At 46.3% G+C, this 22,864-nt stretch overlaps 1 protein-coding gene across 1 annotated transcript; it reads left to right on the top strand.

Annotated features, from left to right (window-relative positions):
- The first annotated feature begins 1,439 nt into the window (after nucleotides 1–1,439).
- Nucleotides 1,440–17,143, top strand: LOC138771905 (E3 ubiquitin/ISG15 ligase TRIM25-like). Its single transcript, XM_069951907.1, has 7 exons — nucleotides 1,440–3,061; nucleotides 3,716–3,809; nucleotides 4,928–4,955; nucleotides 8,048–8,144; nucleotides 11,346–12,272; nucleotides 15,547–15,719; nucleotides 17,039–17,143. Exons 1-7 carry the CDS (start codon nucleotides 1,495–1,497, stop codon nucleotides 17,141–17,143), a joined length of 2,991 nt encoding a protein of 996 aa, XP_069808008.1. The 5' UTR covers nucleotides 1,440–1,494.
- The last annotated feature ends 5,721 nt before the right edge of the window (nucleotides 17,144–22,864 follow it).

Here is a 22,864-nt window from a genome sequence, read left to right as displayed (position 1 = left end):
AAACATCATACTTTACCTGTCCAGGCTGCAGGTCTTCTCCTTCTCCTGGTCCCGTGCCGCTCAGCCAATCACTGTCTGGGACCGCCGTGGCCAGTGATTGGCTGAGCGGTCTGTGAGTTCAGACAGGCTGCTCCGAAGCTGCTGCGGCGCGGGACCGGGAGAAGGAGAAGACCTGCAGCCTGGACAGGTAAAGTATGAAACAAGGGCTGCGAGGACATCGGTAACGATGTCCCTGCAGCTCTCGCTAAACGATTGTCGGGCCGTGGAATAGGCCCAGTAAACGAGAGCTGATCTACTAGATCAGCGCTCATTTACATCATTGATCGGGCCCTGATCGGCGCGTGGAATAGGACCCTAAGCCTTCTCTGGTCAGAGGAAGCTCCTCCCACAGATCATTCTCTGAGGATATCTCTTTAAAAAAATACATTTTATTGATAATTAAAAAACCTACCCAAAACACCTTATTCAACCGAAATATAAACTGAAAAATAGCTGTAGTGAACGAACGATAAATTAATCCCCAATTTGGTTAGACGATCTAAAGGTCATCTGGGGAGCCCCTCCCGCAGCTCACCCACTCTTACGAGGAGCAAGTGAGCGCTGACCTTACAGGTCGCTGATTGTTTGCTCTACCAGATCAGCCGTTTAATAGATAAAGGAAAGTCCCGGCACTCACCAAGTTCTTTTGTGTGCTTTTATTGTGGTATTCACATCATACAGGTACAGCTGATGAAGGCCACAGGCCGAACCGCAGGGTCCTCCTCCTTTTGTACCTGTATGATGTGAATACCACAATAAAAGCACACAAAAGAACTTGGTGAGTGCCGAGAATTTCCTTTATCACTTGCTGGGACTAGTGCCTACCACAAGCACCACCACTATAGCAGAGTGCTGTCTTACTTCCATACTACAGCCATGTAATAGGGCCTTAAGTGTAAGCACAAATTGTAGGCATGGTATCGATATAACGTGACCAGTTATACATGGTGCCCCCCCCCCCCCTAGACAATGCGTGGTCTGCCTAATTGGTACTTGCCACTGACAGCAGATTGCCCCAGGGAGTAGTTCACACTGGGGGACAGCAGCTCACTTGTGTGTCAAGAAGCTGGGAGAACGAAGGAACACCAAAGAACTGCACTGAGCCAGGTGAGTATGGGGGACCTGCACAGGACTCATGGGGCCACAAGAGTCCTAGCTATGCCCCTGTCTGTTATGACACAATTGTAGCACAAGGAGCCCATTGAACAACCAGGCTCTCTTTCCAGAGAAACTACATCCCTTTAAGCTAAACCACATGGAGCAGAGAGCTGAGCAGATCTGCAGTGTCATCTCCACACCCAGATGTGATATCATAACTCCACCCTGCTTCACGTCTAAACTTCAGATTCATTGGTTGAACCTTCAGGAAATAAACTCTCCTCTTCTTTGCTTTCTGTTCCTGCTGACTTGTAGAAGAAGCTCATAGACGTCGCACTAGACTTCCTTCTGTCCGTGATGGCAACTGCAGATCTGAGGGAAGAGCTGAGCTGCTCCATCTGTCTGAACGTCTATACAGATCCGGTCACCCTGAGGTGTGGACACAACTTCTGCCGGGACTGTATTGATCGTTTTCTCGGTGCACAAGAGGGCGTCGGAGCGTACAGCTGTCCCGAATGTAAAGAAGAGTTCCGGGAACGTCCTACTCTACAGAGGAATATAACGCTACATAACATTATAGCGAGATGCCTCACATCCCAGCCCGAGGAGACGGCGGAGGGGGTTTTCTGCACTTATTGTGTGCACCCTCCTGTAGCTGCTGTTAGGTCCTGTCTACATTGTGAAGTTTCTCTGTGTGAGGATCATCTGAGAGTCCACAGCAAGTCACCGGAGCACGTCCTATCTGAGCCCAGCGCTTCCCTGCACCGCAGAAAATGTTCTGTCCACAAGAAGATTCTGGAATACTACTGCACCCAGGATGCCTCATGTATCTGTGTCACCTGCTGCCTGGCTGGAGAGCATGCAGGACATAAGGTGGAGCAGCTGACCGAGGCCTCGAACAAGAAGAAGGAGATGCTGAAAACTATTCTTACTGAGCTGCTGGTGAAAAGAGCGGAAGCTGAGGAGAAAGGCCAAAGTCTACAGGAACGGAGGAGAGCAGAACAAGAAAGAGCGACTCGACTGACCGAGACCGTCACCACTCTCTTCATAGACATCAGGAGACAGGTAGATGACTTAGAGAAGAAGGTCCTGGGCGAGATTTCTCAGCAGGAGGAGCAAGCAACAAACTCCATCTCCGAACTGATCCAACAACTGGAAATAATGAAGGCGGAGCTGTCCGTGAAGATGTCGGCCATTGAGAGGCTGTGCAACATGAGGGATCCATTGATGGTCTTAAAAGAAGAGAAGTCGGGACGAGAAGACTTCTGTGATACCGAGAAGACGGATGCTGAGGCAAGACAAGCCTACGATGCCAAGGTCCAAAGTATAGGTGGACCGGATGAGCGGGCGGTGTTGGTGACATTGCAGACAGGGTTAGCGGACATTGTATCTAGTGTAAAGGTCGGTGTAGAACAGAAGGTTTCCGACATAGTATTTGATCTTCATACTGTTCAGGATCAACTCAATATGTCAGATAGAATTATTACATGGAATAATGGCTACAACTACAATAGACCAGCCACACCCGAGAGATTTCAGACATATCCCCAGGTTCTGAGCACCAAGACATTTGCTTCAGGCAGCCATTACTGGGAATGGGAAGTATCTTACGGACAGAGCTGGAGTGTAGGGATGTGTTACCCCCGTATGGAGAGGATGGGAGAACGGTCATGTCTTGGGTTCAATAATAAGTCCTGGTGCTTGTGGATTTATGGGAGTAAAAGCTCAGTGATACATGATAGCAGTAGAGTCTATCTGCCTCACGTCCCTGTTGCAAGTAGATACAGGATGTGTCTGGATTACGAGGCTGGGCGGCTGTCCTTTTATGAGCTGTGTGACCCCATCAAACACTTACACACCTTCACCACCACCTTTACTGGGCCCCTCCATGTTGCCTGTTATCTATGGGGAAATAACTGCACAATATCATTTAACTAATTTCTATCTCTGGGTTGTGAGCTGAGTGACAGCCCGATCAGCCAATCACTGTGCTGTCCTCCCGCAAATAGTGATTGGCTGAGCGGGCCGTCATTCAGGTGTGAACCTGACCCAGAGACATCGCCGGAAGGCAACAGTTAAGCATGGTCTCTCTATGAGGGTATGTGCACACTACAGAATTTCGGCAGAATACCCCTTCAAAGAGTTATCAGTTGAAGGGAGCGTATTTGATCATACGTGCCGGGTATACATTAGCACATACATTAGTCATTCCCCCTCTTACATGGCTGCTTGGTATTTATTACTATACCACTGGATCTGGTTATGTTTTTGTTTATATTGATGTTTCCTCCCATATGTCTCATAAGTCCCCTGATGAACCCCCCAAACTTTTAGGGAGAAACATGTTGGGACTTTTTGTTTTCTTGTAGTCTTCATATTCCTAGGAATTGCTGTTGTAATCACTCTTGTGTAGGCCGACAATGTTATTTACCCTGTTTGATATTAAGTAGGTCTGGGGTATTAATTTGGGGATTTTGCTTGAAATGATTATTATTTTTAGGCCATATTGGGGGGGATTTACGAAGACCGGCGTACAAGTACGTTGGTCTTATATTAAGCCCCGCCCTCTTTTTCGCAGCAGGATTCACCAAGAGTCATACGCCTCTTAGTGAATGCGACCGGCGCCTGAATCTGCGCCTGGCGTACCAAATCTACACCTGCTTCCAGCAGGAGTAGATTTGTGCAAATCATGATAAATGAGGCGCGGGAGGAGGCCACCCCACCCATGCTCCGTCAGCCCGCCCTTCGGGGGCGTACTCCAGGGAGAAGGGGCGAATCTGCACCTTCTCCCTGGCAAACGCCTCTGGCGTACCCTTCGTAAATCCCCCCCATTGAGTATAAGTTCAGTTTTCATTGAGGCCTATGATTCTGTGAATTGTATTTTTGCTGTGTCCACATCACACTTATCTCTATCTTCTATAGATTTCTGTAATTTTGTTATATGTAACAGTACTACCACTGTGTGTGTATTTTTTAGGGTCCTGCAGTGTAGCGGTATGTTCACACAGTGTATAAATAGTGTTCAGATGTATCTGCATTTGTAAGAATAAAACTTACTAAGGTGTTGCAAAGCATTTTTGGAGCACTGTTGATTCTATATGTTCGGGGAGGGGGGGGGGGGGCGAAAATGCTGATGGAATAGGACAATACACTTGATGGTTACAACTCTTGGTAGGACAATACACTTGATGGTTGCAGAACATAAACTTTCACAGACATCTCCTGGGCGTTTCCTTTTCACGTATTCAGGTCTTTGCAGTCTTCAAAGGTTCCTCAGTCAGGTTATGGGCTTTTGCCAGTTCCTGCTGTGTCTTTGTAGGTCTCTGGGAGGCTACTCCTTGCTACGGCCTGCCCACATACCCACTTCCTGTGGGGTTGCACCAGACACTATGGGGGAGATGTATCAAACATGGTGTAAAGTGAAACTGGCTCAGTTGCCCCTAGCAACCAATCAGAATCCACCTTTCATTTTCCAAAGAGTCTGTGAAGAATGAAAGGTGGAATCTGATTGGTTGCTAGGGGCAACTGAGCCAGTTTCACTTTACACCATGTTTGATAAATCTCCCCCTATATCTAGTTCTGCCCAGTGGCTTTATGGGCCCTTATTATACGACTCATGGGAGTTTACCAGTTGACACCATGTGTGAACACAGCCTTAAAGGGGCATTCTCATCTCTACTAATATACTTGTCAAGTTACATATTTTTGCATATACATTAATTTAGCAAACGTGTCTCCTTCCCCTGATATTCTACTGTTTCCCTCCCATTGTTGAACGCTTGTTGTCTAGGTTACCGATCATCACGCTAAAAACAATGGTCAGGGGTATATATAGATATTGGGGGAGATTTATCAAGGTGGTGAAAAGTAGGATTGGGTCAGTTGCCCCTAGCAACCAGTCAAATCACAATTGGGGAAATTTATCAAACATGGTGTAAAGTGAAACTGGCTCAGTTGCCCCTAGCAACCAATCAGATTCCACCTTTCATTCCTCACAGACTCTTTGGAAAATGAAAGGTGGAATCTGATTGGTTGCTAGGGGTAACTGAGCCAGTTTCACATTGATAAATCTCCCCCAATGTTTATTCTTCACAGATTGCTTGTAAAATGAATCTGATTGGTTGCTAGGGGCAACTGGGCCAATTCTACTTTACACCAGTTTGATAGATCTCCATGATGGTTTTGACTTGTAGAGATATTGGGGGACAGTTATTAAGACTGGCGTACTCGTAAGCCGGTCTTAAATTAGGCCCCACCCCCTTTTCCCGGCTGCATCCACTAAGAGGCGCATGTGGCCAACCCTGCGCTCGGCGTACCAAATCTTTACCAGCTTCCAGGGTGATAAATGTCCCCCATTGTGTGTGTGTGTGTATATATATATATATATATATATATATATATACACACACACTTTATCTATATATATATATATATATATATATATATATATATATATATATATATATGTATGTACCAGCCAGACCACTGCTTATAGAACAGATTGGTGGTTGGTAACCTAGACAACAAGCTGTCAGCATTGGGAAACAAAGAGTGGAATATTAGGAGAAGGAGGCAAGTTTGTTAAATGTGCAAAAATATTTAACTTGACGAGTTCTACAAGTATAACTATATAACTAATGGTCCTTTTACACGGAACGATTTATCGTTCATTTTTTCACGATAACGATCGAATTTGAACAATAATTGTATGTGTAAACGCAGCGAACGAGCAAACGACGAGCGAGAAATCGTTCATTCTGATCTTTCAACATGTTCTCAAATTATCGTTGATCGTTCGCAAAAAATTCGCAGATCGTTCAGTGTAAACAGTCTTTCAACAATTTCACCTATGTGTGAGATAGGCTTAAACGATCGCAAAACGATCGCATAACGATTTTTCCGTACGATGTATCGTTCCGTCTAATAGCTGATCGTTATAAAAAAAAACATTGTTCATTCAAAATCGTTAATCGTGCAATCGGGCAAATTATCGTTCCGTGTAAAAGGACCATTAGAGTCTAGGGGAATACCCCTTTAAGGCCCTTTAAAATGGACCTGTTATAGCGCAAAAAAAAGTTGCATGTTAAAGAACCAGCAATCAGCTAACAAATGAGCAGATGCTTGTTCAGCTTCATTCACTTCAATAGAACTGAGCTGCAATACCACACACAAACTGAGGACAAGAGTGGTGCTGTTTCTAGAAGAAACCCCTTTAAGAATTGGTGTAAAATAATAGTGTGGCTGCAATATTTTGCTGGCAATTCTGTCTGTCCCACTATTATTCTAGTTTAGTAAAGAAAAGTTTTCAGGATCACAGCCATTACAGCTGGTGTCATTCTCTGCAGTCAAGCTGACAAAAACTGGTTGAGCGTCTAATAGTCAGGCAGCAGACACCACCCATCCTGTACCCTGAGCCTCCGGGCACCATTATACTCTGTGCACACCACTCCGTTCCACGAGATGTTGTGTAAGGCTTCATTCACACCACATTTTGCATCCTGGTAACAATGTACAATCAAATGAAATTAAGTGAAATAGCAGGAGCAAGGGGTCATAGTCTGGAAAGAAGCTGTTGGTGCACAACCTTGTGTAAACAATTAAAGGGGTAGTTCACCAAAAATATTTTTTCTTTCAAATCAACTGGTGCCATAAAGTGCCAGAGATTTGTAATTTACTTCTATTAAAAAATCTTAAGTCTTCCAGTACTTATCAGCTGCTGTGTGTCTAGCAGGAAGTGGTATTTTCTTTCCAGTCTGACACAGTGCTCTCTGCTGCCACCTTTGTCCATGTCAGGAACTGTCCAGAGCAGTAGCAAATTCCCATACAAAACCTGTCCTGCTCTCCAGACTGGAAAGAATACAACACTTCCTGCAGGACATCAGCAGCTGATAAGTACTGGAAGACTTGAGATTTTTTAATAGAAGTAAATTACAAATCTCTGGCACGTCATGGCAGCAGTTGATTTGAAAGAAAACGGAAGTAAAAGCATGATGGGACTGGTAGTCTTACTACAGCTGCAGATAACTTGGTTGTACTAGTAGATACAGGGAAATATATATATATATATATATATATATATATATATATATATATATATATATATATAATATATATATATACATATAATTTGTATTGAAGTTGTGTGGTTAGATCCTCCATGTGGTATATGCTGTCAGCCTTGCGTAGCCAGAGGGTTATGGAGGGTGGTTCTGGACGTCTCCACGGCACAGGGATACAAGTTTTCACTGCATCGACCAGGTGTGAAACTACTCCAAAGGCATGTCAGATAAATGTAGCAAATAGAGGGCTGGATTATACAGGAGAGAATGGTGAATGGATGATGGAGTGATTTTCTAGACTTCTCTCCAGAAGTTGGAGAACTTTGGGCAACTCCAAAAAGTATGGAGGGGCGTACCCTCAGCGCCACAGCCCCTCAAGCAAGTTGAGTTAAAGAAACTTCAGGGAAGAACTCGCGGAGTCGGGATGGTACCTGGTACCGGTAATTTAAAACTTGCTTCTTGATAGTGACTGGATATTGAGGCATTGTGAGTCATGGAGATGATATGAGAGGCTTGTATATCTGACAAGAAGACCTCAAGGTCCCTCTCCCACGCAGGTAGATATGAAGGGTGAGGTATGTCCTGAGGGGAGCCCAACGTGGCATGAAGAGTAGAAAGGGAGTGCAGAAGCGGGCCTGTACCCGTACATAGGGATTCAAATGTGGTAATAACAAAAGCTTCAGGACATTTATTGGCGGACGTTATTTGAAGTTGTTCACACACAGATTCAACTTAAACTTAAAGTGTCACTGTCGTTAAAGCTTTCAATTACAATTTACATTCATAATTTTTTTTCCCTGTGGAAAACATGGCACTTTCGGTGTTTTGACTGTTATTTTTTTTCTTCAAAGAGTTCAGAAACAGGAGGGTGCCGTGTTTCCCAGATCATCTGCACTCACAGAGAAGACAGTCATGTGATTGACAGACTCATTGAGCCGTGGACTCTCTGTACAGGCCGGTGTAGCAGGCCAGTTTAACCCCCATCCAGATTATACCCGGGTATAAAATGGCCTAGGCCAGAATATATCTCTCCAGGTCATAGTAATGTTATCACTTCACTGTTTTTTTTAACTTTATCTCTAATTTGTTGAAAAGTGTGCAGATTTTTTTTAATTTTTTTTCATCATACTCTGACACACAGCTGCTTCCTCTTGTTGGGATATACAGAACAGTGCTTACATTGAGCTGACAGTAGGTGGCACTGTCCCATCACTGCATCATCTGCACTATTTAAAGAGAACCTGTCACCGGGGACACGGGCACAGAGCCCGCCTGACCCCCCGGTGCAGCTCCCGGATACTTACCCATTGTGATGAGTCCTGTTCCTGGAGCCGATCCCGGGACGAAGATTTCAGCGCCCGAAGCCGTGCGCGCGCGCTGCTGAGATGAGTCCGACGCTCATAGAGAATGACGGAGCCGTCATTCTCTATGGGCATCGGACTCATCTCTGCTCATTTGCATACAGCGCGCGCGCACGGCTTCGGGCGCTGATATCTTCGTCCCGGGACCGGCTCCAGGAACAGGACTCATCGCAATGGGTAAGTATCCGGGAGCTGCACCGGGGGGTCAGGCGGGCTCTGTGCTCGCGTCCCAAGTGACAGGCTCCCTTTAAGCAGGTGGAGGTTTTTATGGGCTGTGCAAAATTTTACGGTTGTTGCGCAAAAAATCATCATTAGACGCAAGTGCCTTACTACATCTTGCAAAATGTATTGCACAATTTATGCGTTTTTTGCAGTCCGGTTTTTTTCATCCTTTTTGCAAAAAAAAAAAAAATGGATTGAAAAACGTATCAAAACGCATCTTTTTTTAGTGTACACAAAAATGCGCTCAACCACAGTATTTGTGTACGCTAAAAAAAAGGATGCATTTTTATTAGTTTTTTTTATTATGGAATGGAAAAACTGATTAACGGAAAAACTGATCAAAATAGAGGCACACAAACGCTTCCTTTTTTCTCATCCATTTTGCAAAAAAACTAATGGGAAAAAAAATGGACTGCAATAACACAGTGTGAACCCAGTCTAAAACAGCTTGGCTACAAAGCTATGCTAGGGTAGGATTTTGCGCAAAAAAATGTAAATTTGCACTTGAAAATTAGTTAATAGAACAACCCCCTCCCCCTTGCATACATTGAAAAAAGATGCAGGCATTGAAAACTGATGTAAAACAGCGCAAAACCCATAATAAGTCTTGGACAGGTATTTATGAAGTGCACAAAATCTCCTTATTAGCCAAAAAAAACCCATAATGATAAATGTCCCCTATGGCCCCGTTCACACTGAGCAAGAATGTCAGAATTCCGCGGCAGAGCGCTCCTCCGCTCAGTGTGCTGCTTTGAGTGAAGGAGGGGGCGTGCGCTCTTCCGCTGCCGCCGCTCTCTGCTCAAAGAAATGACATGTCAGGACAATGACAGGAGGAAGCGGACGCCTTCACTCCTTCACTCACAGTGAGACACTGAGCACGGCGGGATTCCGCGGTGGAGCGCTCCGCCGTGGAATTTCAACGTTCTTGCTCAGTGTGAACAGGGCCTATGGGGGAGGCAACCAATCAGATTCCACCTTTCATTCCTCACAGACTCTTTGGAAAATGAAAAAGGTGAATTGGTTGTTAGGGGCAACTGAGCCAGTTTCACTTAACACCATGAGGGAGATTTATCAAACATGGTGTAAAGTAAAACTGGCTCAGTAGCCCCTAGCAACCAATCAGATTCCACTTTTCATTTTCCAAAGAGTCTGTGAGGAATGAAAGGTGGAATCTGATTGGTTGCTAGGGGCAACAGAGCCAGTTTCACTTTACACTATGTTTGATAAATCTTCCCCCATGTTTGATAAATCTCCTCCTATGTGTTTAGATTTTTAAGATTTACATCAGCAGCTTCTCACAGACAAAGCCGAATCCCCAATAAAATGTAAAAAAATTAAGTATTTCTTGTTATGACTCAATGCTACTAATTTCATGGGGGTAGAAAATGGCCTGAGGGGGTATGAATTGGCCTAGGCCAAAATATACCCCGGGGTATAAAATAGCCTAGGCCAAAATATACCCGGGGTATAATCTAGCCTAGGCCATTTTAACCCCGGGTATAGTCTGGGCTGGGGTATACTCTGGCCTGTTACACCGGAACTTCATGTGTTTAGTCTCTTTTTTTCAACCAGCACAAAACTAAAAAGCTTCAGGAGACTGGACCTGGATTTCTTGTAAGTATAGCTGCCTTCAGGAGACTGGACCTGGAAACAGTAAGTATAGCTGTTATATAGCTGCCTTCAGGAGACTGGACCTGGATACAGTAAGTATAGCTGTTATATAGCTGCCTTCAGGAGACTGGGCCTGGATACAGTAAGTATAGCTGTTATATAGCTGCCTTCAGGAGACTGGACCTGGATACAGTAAATATAGCTGTTATATAGAAGCCTTCAGGAGACTGGACCTGGATACAGTAAGTATAGCTGCCTTCAGGAGACTGGACCTGGATACAGTAAGTATAGCTGTTAAATAGGCTCCTTAATGGGGTAGTGCGGCACTAAGAAATTATTCACAGAATAACACACATTACAAAGTTATACAACTTTGTAATGTATGTTATGTCTGTGAATCGCCCCTTGCCTGTGTCCCCCCACCCCCGCACGTGTACCCGGAAGTGTGGTGCATTATACATACCTGATCTGTGTCCACACCGTCTCCGATCTTCTGAAAGTGATGTCATCTTCGGCCGGCCGGCCGAAGCTCTCCGATCGTACCGAGTGCCGGCCGCCCTCTGCCGCGTCATCAGATGCTCAGCCGCGATTGGCAGAGCATAACTGTGCTCAGCCAATCGCGGCTGATGACGCTGATCGGAGAGCTTCTCCGGCCGGCCGAAGATGACGTTTGGCACAAGATGGCGGACGGGCATCACCCTGAGGTGTGGACACAACTTCTGCCGGGACTGTATTGATCGTGTGCTGGGTGCACAGGAGGGGGTCGGAGCTTACAGCTGTCCTGAATGTAGAGAGGAGTTCCAGGAACGTCCTGCACTACACAGGAATATAACGCTCCGTAATGTTATAGCGAGATGCCTCACATCCCAGCCTGAGGAGACGGCGGAGGGGGTTTTCTGCACGTATTGTGTGCACTCTCCTGTAGCTGCTGTTAGGTCCTGTCTCCATTGTGAAGCTTCTCTTTGTGAGGATCATCTGAGAGTCCACAGCAAGTCACCAGAGCACGTCCTATCTGAGCCCAGCGCTTCCCTGCACCGCAGAAAGTGTTCTGTCCACAAGAAGATTCTGGAATACTACTGCACCCAGGATGCCTCATGTATCTGTGTCACCTGCTGCCTGGCCGGAGAGCATGCAGGACATAAGGTGGAGCAGCTGACCGAGGCCTCCAACAAGAAGAAGGAGATGCTGAAAACTATTCTGACTGAGCTGCTGGTGAAAAGAGCGGAAGCTGAGGAGAAAGGCCAAAGTCTACAGGAACGGAGGAGAGCAGAACAAGAAAGAGCGACTCGACTGACCGAGACCGTCACCACTCTCTTCATAGACATCAGGAGACAGGTAGATGAGTTAGAGGGGAGGGTCCTGGGCGAGATTTCTCGGCAAGAGGAGAAGGTGACAAACCCCATCTCAGATCTGATCCAACAACTGGAAGTAAAGAAGTTGGAGCTGTCCGTGAAGATGTCGGCCATTGAGATTCTATGTAACATGAGCGATCCATTAATGGTCTTAAAAGAACAGAAGTCGAGACGAGAAGACTTCTGTGATACCGAGAAGACGGATGGTGAGGAGAGACAAGCCTACGATGCCAAGGTCCAAAGTATCAGTGGACTGGATGAGCGGGCAGTGTTGGTGACATTGCAGACAGGGTTAGCGGACATTGTATCTGGTTTAAAGGTCGACGTAGAAGAGGAGAAGGTTTCCGACATAGTACTTGATCGTTATACTAATTTTGATCCACTGATTGTGTCAGATAGAAGTATTACATGGAATGATGGTAAATGCAACAGTAGACCAGCCACACCAGAGAAATTTCAGACATATCCCCAGGTCCTGAGCACCAAGACATTTTCCTCAGGCAGCCATTACTGGGAATGGGAAATAAATGGTAAGTACTCAAAGAACTGGAGTGTAGGGATGTGTTACCCCAGTATAGACCGGAAAGGAGAAGGCTCATGTCTTGGGTTCAACGACAAGTCCTGGTGCTTGTGCATGTGTGAGACTCTATGCTCAGTGATACATGATAGCAGTAGAGTCTATCTGCCTCACGTCCCTGTTGCAAGTAGATATAGGATGTGTCTGGACCACGAGGCTGGACGGCTGTCCTTCTATGAGTTGTGTGACCCCATCAAACACTTACACACCTTCACCACCACCTTCACTGGGCCCCTCCATGTTGCCTGTTATCTATGGGGATATTACTGCACAATATCATTTAACTAATTTCTGTTCTCATTAGAATTTGACCATACGTGCCTGGTATACATTAGCACACGTGGGATGCTCATGTGAATCAGGATTAAATCTCCAAGTTAGGGCCCGAGCAACAATGTAAACGAGCGCCGATCTGCTAGATCGGCGCTCGTTTACTGGGCCTATTCCACGGTCCGATGATCGTTGAGCGATCATACAGCATACATTACCTGGCAGGACTTCTCCTCCACTCCGTCTTTCTCCCCGGGTCCCGCGGCACAGCACCAGCGGCTCCGGAGCGGCCTGACTGACTGTCAGATCGCTCAGCTAATCACTGGCCGCGGCGGAAGAGAAGTCCTGCCAGGTCATGTATGGTGCTTCTCAAATCATCAGTCGCCGCCTCGCACCGCTATTCCACCGTAGCGATGCGCGGTGGAGGACTGATGATTTTAGGTCTGGGCCTAAATAAACGATCAGCCGATGACACGATCATCGGCTGATCGTTTTCTCTATTCCACCAAGCGATAATCGGCCAAATTGGGCCGATTATCGCTCCCGTAGAAAAGGCCCCTTAGTCATTTGAGTAGGTGGTATCATTCCCCCATTTTTATGTGGCTTTGTGATTTATTACTATACTAATGGATCTGGTGATGCTTTTGTTTATATTGATGTTTGATCCTCAAGATTTTAGGGAGAAACATGTTAGGGCTTTGTTTTCTTGTTGTCTTTATATTTATGGGAATTGCTGTTTTGATCACTCTTATGTAGGCCGACAATGTGATATCAAGTAGGTTTGGAGTTTTAAGGATCTTGCTTGAAATAATTATTTTTAATGGATATCACACATTAAGTGTCACTTTCACTTCGCAAGTTTTGATCAGTCCAGGTCTGAGTGTTCAGACCCGTACCGATCAGGAGACCGCACTAAGCGTGGGCCTCTCCCGACTGGCTCCATAGAGCTCCGACTGATCACGTGACACAGAGCCAGGAGAGGAGCGTGCTTAGTGTGTCTTCTGCCGGCTCTATCTCCCGAACGGTACGGGTATGAACACTCAGACATAACATCTGTAGAGTATGTGCTGAAGATACCCATAAAGAGAAAAATTAATATAGTCTTTCATATTATGTTCTGTGTATCTAAACTGTCTGAATCACATTACCAGCTCTAGGACACCTAATACGCAGTATTGGGACAGGATGAGGGACGTTTTATGATCTGACATGTTTCTCCTTTGATAGGACATCCTCACAAGATCTTGTGTAAGAATAAAACTAATCAAGGTTGGAGTTTTGTTGATTCTTTATGTTGGGGGGAGCTCACCTTACTGATGGATTAATAAAGAACTTTTTGGTCCTCACCAATGTTCACAGTAAGGAGCATAAAAAACTTGATGGTTACAACACTTGGTAGGATAATATACTTGATGGTTGCAGAACATAGCTTCTAAGAACTTTCTTTCCAGGCATTCATGACTTTACAGTGTTTCATGATTTATCAAGAAGTCAGGCTATGCTTAAAGTGAATGTACCATAAGGGTACAAACTCACACACCATATACACAGCGTATTTACTGCTGCGATACGCAGCAGATTAGATCTAAATAACTGAACACAGCATCAAATCTGCACCATCAAATCTGCTGCAGATCTGCTGCGTATACAGTGTGTGGGTTTGTACCCTTAAGGGAAATCACATTTTTTCTTTTACATTACCCTGGCAGTGCTGGCACAGAGTCAGTAGCGGATTATAAAAGGTCCGTTTCGGGCGGTAGCCCAGGGCCCAGAGCTCCCGGGGGTCCATGGACACCCAAACAGACTTGTACTTTCAGTGGTGTATTGTCTCCTGGCGGCAGTTCTGCCATAAAATACTAAAAGGGCAGACTAGATGGACCCAGTGGTCTTTTTCTGCCGATAATCTTCTATGTTTCTATGATTTGCAAACAATCGCTGCTTTTTTACTTTGACTTTGCACGAATCAGGGTATTATTACATTGTCTATACTGTACTATGAACACCTCGCTAGTGGCGCTATAGTTTCAGTGGGGACCCATGGTAAAGTTAATCCGCCCCTGCACAGAGTTTCCGGTGGGCAGTCATGCCCCTGTGGAGTTACACCAGCCACTATGTCTAGTTCTGCCCATTGCCTCTATCGATCCTTGTTATGTTCATAGCAGCCGCACCACTGTTCATCCAGGAAAACAAGATAGACGGTATAAAAAAACAAATGAAATAATCGGGCGTCCATATGACGGTGTTCAGTGTGCCTATTGTTTAGACTGGTGAACTTATTGAACTACCATGACTGTCAATAATCAAAACATGAAATGTGTGATCACAGTCTTAACGCTAGGAACGGTCATATAAATCGAATGAAGTGGGCAGAATCCTGTGTAATATAGACAACATTCACCTGAGGAGCTGATCATCGGCTGATCCTTGTCTTTCAACATTTTGTTAAGTGTAATAGGTGATGCACAGCAGGCAGCTGATTGGGTATAAAGAATAATAATGATGTTTTACTTACCTGTCCAGGCTCCTCAAGTGTACTTCTGGCCTGTTTCTGTAATTCCCTGCTCACTGCAGCCACCACTGCCTCCTCTGAACCCATCTCTGCAGTGACTGCTCAGCCAATCACTGGTCACGGCCCTGTCCCTTCTCAGCCACTGTTTGGCTAAGCCGCCCGTCCCTGCAGAGACAGGTATAGGAGGCGGCTGCGGTGATCGGGGAATCCCACTGGGGGAGCCTGGACAGGTAAGTAAATCATCTTTATTATTTTACACCTATAAAACAAGTACTGTACATCATACTCACATACTTATCAAGCGGTTTAATTGGCTCGGTCAGTGAGTGACCATCTAGCAGATCAGCACTTGCTTGCAGTGAGGGTTGGACCATATAATACGGCCTTTATACTTTATCTTCTGCACATTGGCTTGGCTGCCAGACTTGCTATCCATGATGTAAGGCAGTGGTCATCAAGCTGTTGCAAAGCTATAATTCCCAGCATTCCCAGTCAGCCCAGGGGGATGATAGTCTGATTCATGATGAAGGCTTTTGGCGTTATGGTGGTAACCAGCGATGGAATAGAGATGGCAAGGTGGCATATGTTCAACTTACGACAGGAAATCCTGCAGGTAAAGGTGTTGAGACTTATCTCCAGTGGACCGGCCGAACTTCATCACCAGTGATACAAGACATTCCCCAAGGTGGTGGTGCTGTCTGAAGAATGGCAGATCCTTTGCCACCCTATGTGGTTCAACATATGACTGACGCTTCCATCACAGGATAGGGAGCACATATGCAAGGATGGATGCAAGAGGGGTCTGGTCTCCATCAGTGAGGTGACAGCTGTCGACATGGCCCTAAATTCAGGAGGAAGCAACCAAAATAATGTCTAACAACGTCACAACAATCTCCAATATAAATCACCATGGAGTCTCATAATCCATTGTTCTTTGCGTAGAACCCATCATAGACATGGACATAGACCTGTAACACCATAAGAGACTGAATCCCCTAGATCCAATGGATTCTGGGAACTGCCCCTGATTCTTTACCAGGTGAAAGAGGTGGCTGCCATCCCTGTATAGCACCAATATAGCTCTATCACCCACATGTAATGGTGAACTGGTGGGATAGTGTTTGGTGGGACAAATGCTTGTTGTGACTGCTTTTAGGATAAATTCACACGGATGGATCCGCAGAGGATTTTATGTTGCGAAATCCTGCCGCGGATCCTATGCCGATTACTTTCAATGCCGTTACATATTTGCAGCGGGATTTACATCCTGCTGGGAGTATGTACGTGGAAGCGCAGTTAACCCCCCGCCGGCTGGAGCATACTTTACCTCCACTCCGCTAGGTTTTCATGTCCCATTCAGCCAATCAGTGGCTGTGGCGGGGCAGCGCACTGATTGGCTGAGCGGGATGTCAAGCCGAAAACCCCCGAAGCAAGCCAGAGCGGGGAGGAGGTTAAGTATGCTCCGACTGGCGGGGGGTTAATGGCGCTTCCACGTACATACTCCCAGCGGGTTTTAAATCCCGCTGCAAGTATGTATCCTCATTGGAAGTAATCGGCATAGGATCCGCGGCAGGATTTCGCAGCATAAAATCCTCTGCGGATCCATCCGTGTGAATTTACCCTTAAAAATACTCCACTTTGCGTTAGGTTATGTGGCTCAATGTTAGATGGATCAGGGTTTTACTAGACCAGATGTGTCAAACTCAGGCCCTCCAGTCCCATCATGCCTGCACAGCCAAAGCTAAAGCATTCCTGTACTAGAACAAGGATGGGGAACCTTCGGCCCTCCAGCTGTTACAAAACTACAGGCATTATAGGAGTTGTAGTTGTGCAACAACTTGAAGGCTGAAGGTTCCCCATCCCTGTCTCCACAGTCCGACTTGTTCCTAGATCAGCACCCGTTTACCGAGCCCATTACTCAGCTCCAGTAGTGCAGACAGAGCTCCAATGGTGCAGACTCCTCTAGAACTGTGGTGGGTGTACAGGGGTTCCCAGCAGGACGTCCTGCTCAGCCAATCAGTGGCTGCGGCGGGGCAGCGCACTGATTGGCTGAGCAGGATGAGCAGACGCAGGGAACCCCCGAAGCAAACCGGAGCAGGGAGGAGGTGATGTATGTTCCAGCCGCCGGGGGGGTTAACTTACATACTGTCAATCAATGTCAATCCTGCCGCGAGTATGTATTCTCATAGGGATGCACTGACACTGGATCTGCAGCGGATTTCTGTATAACTGCCAATGTTGTACATAATCAGGCTGTATATAACACTGCCAATGTTGTATATAACCAGGCTGTATATAACACTGCCAATGTTGTATATAACCAGGCTGTATATAACACTGCCAATGTTGTATATAACCAGGCTGTATATAACACTGCCAATGTTGTATATAACCAGGCTGTATATAACACTGCCAATGTTGTATATAACCAGGCTGTATATAACACTGCCAATGTTGTATATAATCAGGCTGTATATAACACTGCCAATGTTGTATATAACCAGGCTGTATATAACACTGCCAATGTTGTATATAACCAGGCTGTATATAACACTGCCAATGTTGTATATAACCAGGCTGTATATAACACTGCCAATGTTGTATATAACCAGGCTGTATATAACACTGCCAATGTTGTATATAATCAGGCTGTATATAACACTGCCAATGTTGTATATAACCAGGCTGTATATAACACTGCCAATGTTGTATATAATCAGGCTGTATATAACACTGCCAATGTTGTATATAACCAGGCTGTATATAACACTGCCAATGTTGTATATAACCAGGCTGTATATAACACTGCCAATGTTGTATATAACCAGGCTGTATATAACACTGCCAATGTTGTATATAACCAGGCTGTATACAGTCTGATCTCATGACATCTCAGTTTGGCTATTAGGTATTTAGGATGTTAAATATTTTTAGTTTATTTCTAATGTGCATAAGCTACAATTTACATAGACAGTGCAGAACTGTCGGGGTATATAGTGTATATAGGGCTGCTGTCAATTTCCCCCAAAAAAACAAGGGTATACATTGGGCTCCTGAGCACCCTTGGAACAAATATAATTAACACACTGGCACTTTATATCCGGGCAGCACTGGGTACATTTTCTAGTATATATATATATATTGTAAGGATCTTCCCGGGGGATGGTGTGTTGGACACAGTTCAGCAGCACACTTGGACTTATAAAACAGCTTGGAGTTTATTTGTAGCATAAACCGTCCATAACAGAAATATAGCAACACTGTGCTTAAAGACCAAAACAAAACAAAAGGTCTTGCCCGTCTGGGCGCTAACTAACACAACAGGTTACCTCTCTGGCACTTCGATAACAGTATCGCAGGGTATGGACAATCCCCAGCAGCAGTGGTATCCCTTGCTCCCAGCAAACACAGCATGCAGGCTGTTTCCTCCTGGCTAAGAGCAAGGACCTGTACACTGTGAGAGCTTTTTGCCTTCTCAGGCTGATTGGGATCAGAGCTCACCTGATCCCAAAACCCACACTGGATCGAGGGGGAGGGAATGGCAGATCCCACTACCAACCTATCCGCCATTCCAGTAAATCCGGCCCGGAAAACTTAAACAACGACTCAGCAGCATATCACTGCTGAGCAACCGATCTCTCCCAGATTTACCATCTCACACTAAGCTGTAACCTAGGTGAGATGTACACCCCCTCGCACACTTTACCAGTGACATGTCTACATATCCCCCCCCTCTTTTTCAGACCGGAGGGCTGAGCACTTTGTCCCCACAGACAGTGTACCCTTGATAGGGCGTCAACATTTGCCTGTAACTTTCCTGGCCTGTGTTCCACCGTAAAATTAAAGTTTTGGAGGGACAGAAACCATCTAGTCACCCTCGCGTTTTTCTCCTTGTTAAGCTTTATCCATGTTAGGGGGGCATGGTCTGTCACTAACTTGAATCTCCTGCCTAGTAAGTAGTACCCCAGGGACTCTAGGGCCCACTTCACTGCCAGACATTCTCGCTCCACAATGGCGTAGTTTTTCTCGGCCGGGGATAGCTTTCTGCTTAAGTACATCACCGGGTGCTCCTCGCCATTCACAACCTGTGAGAGGACAGCACCTAACCCTGTGTTGGAGGCATCTGTCTGGACCAGAAATTCTTGCCTAAAGTTAGGGGTAACTAGCACAGGTTGTTGACACAAGGCAGACTTAAGGCTTTGAAAAGCCTTCTCGGCCTCTGGAGTCCATGTCACCATTGCGGACTTACCTCCCTTTGTCAGGTCAGTTAGCGGGGCTGCAACTGTGGCAAAGTTTGGCACCAACCTACGGTAATAGCCCGTAATACCCAGGAAAGCTCTGACCTGTTTCTTTGTGAGGGGTTGAGGCCAATTCTGTATTGCCTCAATTTTATTTAGTTGTGGTTTCACTAACCCCCTCCCAATAATGTAGCCCAAGTATTTGGCCTCCTCTAAGGCTAGTGCGCACTTCTCTGCATTGATGGTTAACCCCGCATCACTTATGGCATCTAACACCGCCTGGACCTTACAGAGGTGACTTTCCCAATCAGGGCTAAAAATGACCACATCATCGAGGTAGGCAGCGGAGTAATCCCGATGTGGTCGCAGGATCAAGTCCATCAACCTCTGAAAAGTGGCAGGGGCTCCATGTAACCCGAATGGCATCACTACGTATTGGAAGAGTCCATCAGGGGTGGAGAATGCAGTCTTCTCTCTAGCCTCAGGAGTGAGTGGGATCTGCCAGTAGCCCTTAGTGAGATCCAGGGTAGTTATGTACCTGGCATTACCCATCCTTTCTATCAACTCATCTACCCTGGGCATGGGGTAGGCATCGAACTTGGAGATCTCATTTAACTTTCTAAAATCATTACAGAACCTCCAAGTTCCATTGGGCTTTGGGATTAACACAATCGGGCTGGACCACTCGCTCTGGGACACCTCAATGACTCCTAGGTCAAGCATACGTTTTACATCGGATGATACCGCCTCCCTCCGTGCTTCTGGTATCCTATAGGGCTTCAGGTTTACTCTGCTTCTAGACTCAGTTTCAATATGATGACTAATGAGATGCGTACGCCCTGGTAGGTCAGAAAACTTGTCTTTATTTCTCTGCAGGAATTCCTTAGCTTCCTGCTTCTGGGATACTGACAGGGTGTCACCAATCCTGACCGGAGGGATTGGTGGTGACAGATGACCAACAGGCTTTGTCGCCACCAAGGATTCCCTGTCTTTCCAGGGCTTGATCAAGTTTATGTGATAAACTTGGAAAGGCTTCCTTCTACCTGGTTGGTGTACCTTGTAGTTGATCTCACTGATCTTCTCTACAATTTCATAGGGACCCTGCCACTTTGCTAGGAATTTGCTTTCTACCGTGGGAACAAGTATGAGTACCCGGTCACCTGGGCTAAATGTCCTGATTCTTGCAGAACGATTGTAAATTCTGCTTTGGCCCTCTTGCGCCCTCTGGAGGTGTTCCCTTACTAGGGGCATTACAGTGGCTATACGGTCCTGCATTTGTGCTACATGCTCTATAACACTCTTGTATGGGGTGGACTCACTTTCCCATGTCTCTTTCGCTATATCCAACAAACCCCTAGGGTGACGACCATAGACTAATTCGAAGGGAGAGAACCCTGTGGATGATTGGGGCACTTCCCTAATAGCAAACATTAGGTAAGGTAGTAAGTGATCCCAATCCCGACCATCTTTTTCCACCACTTTTTTTAACATATGTTTCAGGGTTTTATTAAACCTCTCCACTAACCCGTCTGTCTGTGGGTGATATACAGAGGTACGTAGGTGTGAGATTTTAAACAGTTTGCATAGCTCTTTCATCACCTTTGACACAAATGGGGTACCTTGGTCAGTCAAGATTTCCTTGGGGATCCCCACCCTGGAAAACATATAAAACAATTCCCGTGCAATTGTTTTAGAGGCAGTGTTTCTTAGGGGTACAGCCTCAGGATAGCGGGTTGCGTAGTCTAACACAACTAGAATGTACTGGTGACCCCTAGCCGACTTTACAATGGGACCCACCAAGTCCATTGCGATCCGGTCAAAAGGTACCTCTATGATGGGGAGTGGGACCAAAGGACTGCGAAAATGCGACACTGGAGCGCTAAGCTGACATGTGGGGCACGACTCACAGTATGTTTTTATGTCAGCATAAATCGCAGGCCAATAAAACCTCTGGAGGACTCTCTCCTGCGTTTTATCCGTCCCCAAGTGGCCCCCAAGGACATGATTATGGGCCATGTCGAGTACCTGACGCCGGTACGACTTAGGCACCAGAAGCTGTTCCACAACCTCATCATTAATCTTAGTGACTCTATAGAAGAGATCATTAGTCATAGAAAAATGTGGAAACTTTTTCTCAGCTTCTGGTTCCTGAGGTACTCCATTCATAACAGTGACCTGCTCTCTAGCATTTTTGAGAGTGGGGTCCTGTAATTGTGCAGTACCAAAATTATCCCTAGACACCTCTAAGTCTGGAACATTCTGCGCAGTGGGAGGAGCCTGTTCCTCACCAGCCAGGACCTGCAAAGGAAAAGCATCATTTTCATCCTGTACATTTTTATCATTTACCGTGGGTAATGCAATAGACTTAGGGGTCTCCTCACTCCTTTCAGGGGATTGTTGTTTTCCCCATAGAGCCCAGAACAATGGAAAATCACGCCCCAATATCACATTATGCATAAGGTTTTTAACCACACCCACTTCATACTGTACAGCGCCTAGTTCAGTCCCGACATTAGCCAGTACTATAGGGTAAACCTTTGTATCACCATGTATGCATACCACACTCATATGTCTTGCTGGCACAAAGTCCCCAGTCACCAGGCTGGCATGCACCAAGGTGACAAGGCTTCCTGAGTCCAGCAACGCCTTAACAGGGAAGTCATTGACCGTAACAAAAGACGGTTCCGCAAATAGCGACTGACGCCGGCTAGCGTCACACTCCATGGGCTCAGTGGTAAGAGGGCAATGGGCAGACACATGTCCCGTCTCATGGCATCTCCAGCACTGGATAGGGCCTGGTCTCCTTGGCAAGGAGTCCTTTTTAGGGCCACTTAGCCACCGGGGACCATCACCAGTCTTTTGCCCCTGAGACGCCTCCTGAGCGCTCTTCCCTCTATCAGCACCCCTCCACACTCCCCCAATAGATGGAAGTCTCTTACCAGCTGAAGGCACAGGTCTGGCACTCCGGGGAGGTGAAGGTGCTGCAGGAACATCACGGAGGTAGTCCTCAGTCGCCTGGAACCTCTCCACAAGGTTGACAAGTTCGTCGGCACTCTTAGGGTCGCCTTGTCCCACCAAGCGTTGCAGATCAGCAGGAAGTGCGCGGAGGTAGCGATCCATCACGACCCTCTCTAGGATCTGGGCAGGAGTAGAGGTGTCTGGCTCCAACCATTTTCTTGCCAGATGAATCAGGTCATACATCTGGGACCTCGCTGATTTGCCCAGACTGTAGCTCCAGTTGCGGACCCTCCGGGCACGGACAGCAGCAGTAACTCCTAGTCGGGCGAGTATCTCTGCTCTTAGCCGAGGATAGTCCTTGACCTCTTGCTCACTGAGGTCATAGTAGGCTTTTTGAGGTTCGCCTGTTAAATAGGGAGCAATGACCTCTGCCCACTCAGTGGATGGCAACCTTTCTCGCTCAGCCACACGCTCAAAGACAGTTAAGTAGGCCTCAACATCGTCATCAGCCGTCATCTTTTGCAGCGCACGCTGCACAGCTCTTCTCACAGACAAAGTCTCTGGCGCGGC

The sequence above is a fragment of the Dendropsophus ebraccatus genome, chromosome 14, assembly GCF_027789765.1.
Source record: "Dendropsophus ebraccatus isolate aDenEbr1 chromosome 14, aDenEbr1.pat, whole genome shotgun sequence".
Classification (NCBI taxonomy): domain Eukaryota; kingdom Metazoa; phylum Chordata; class Amphibia; order Anura; family Hylidae; genus Dendropsophus; species Dendropsophus ebraccatus.
The sequence above is the reverse complement of the archived record's forward strand: the minus strand, read 5'-3'. Positions and strand labels throughout refer to the sequence as shown.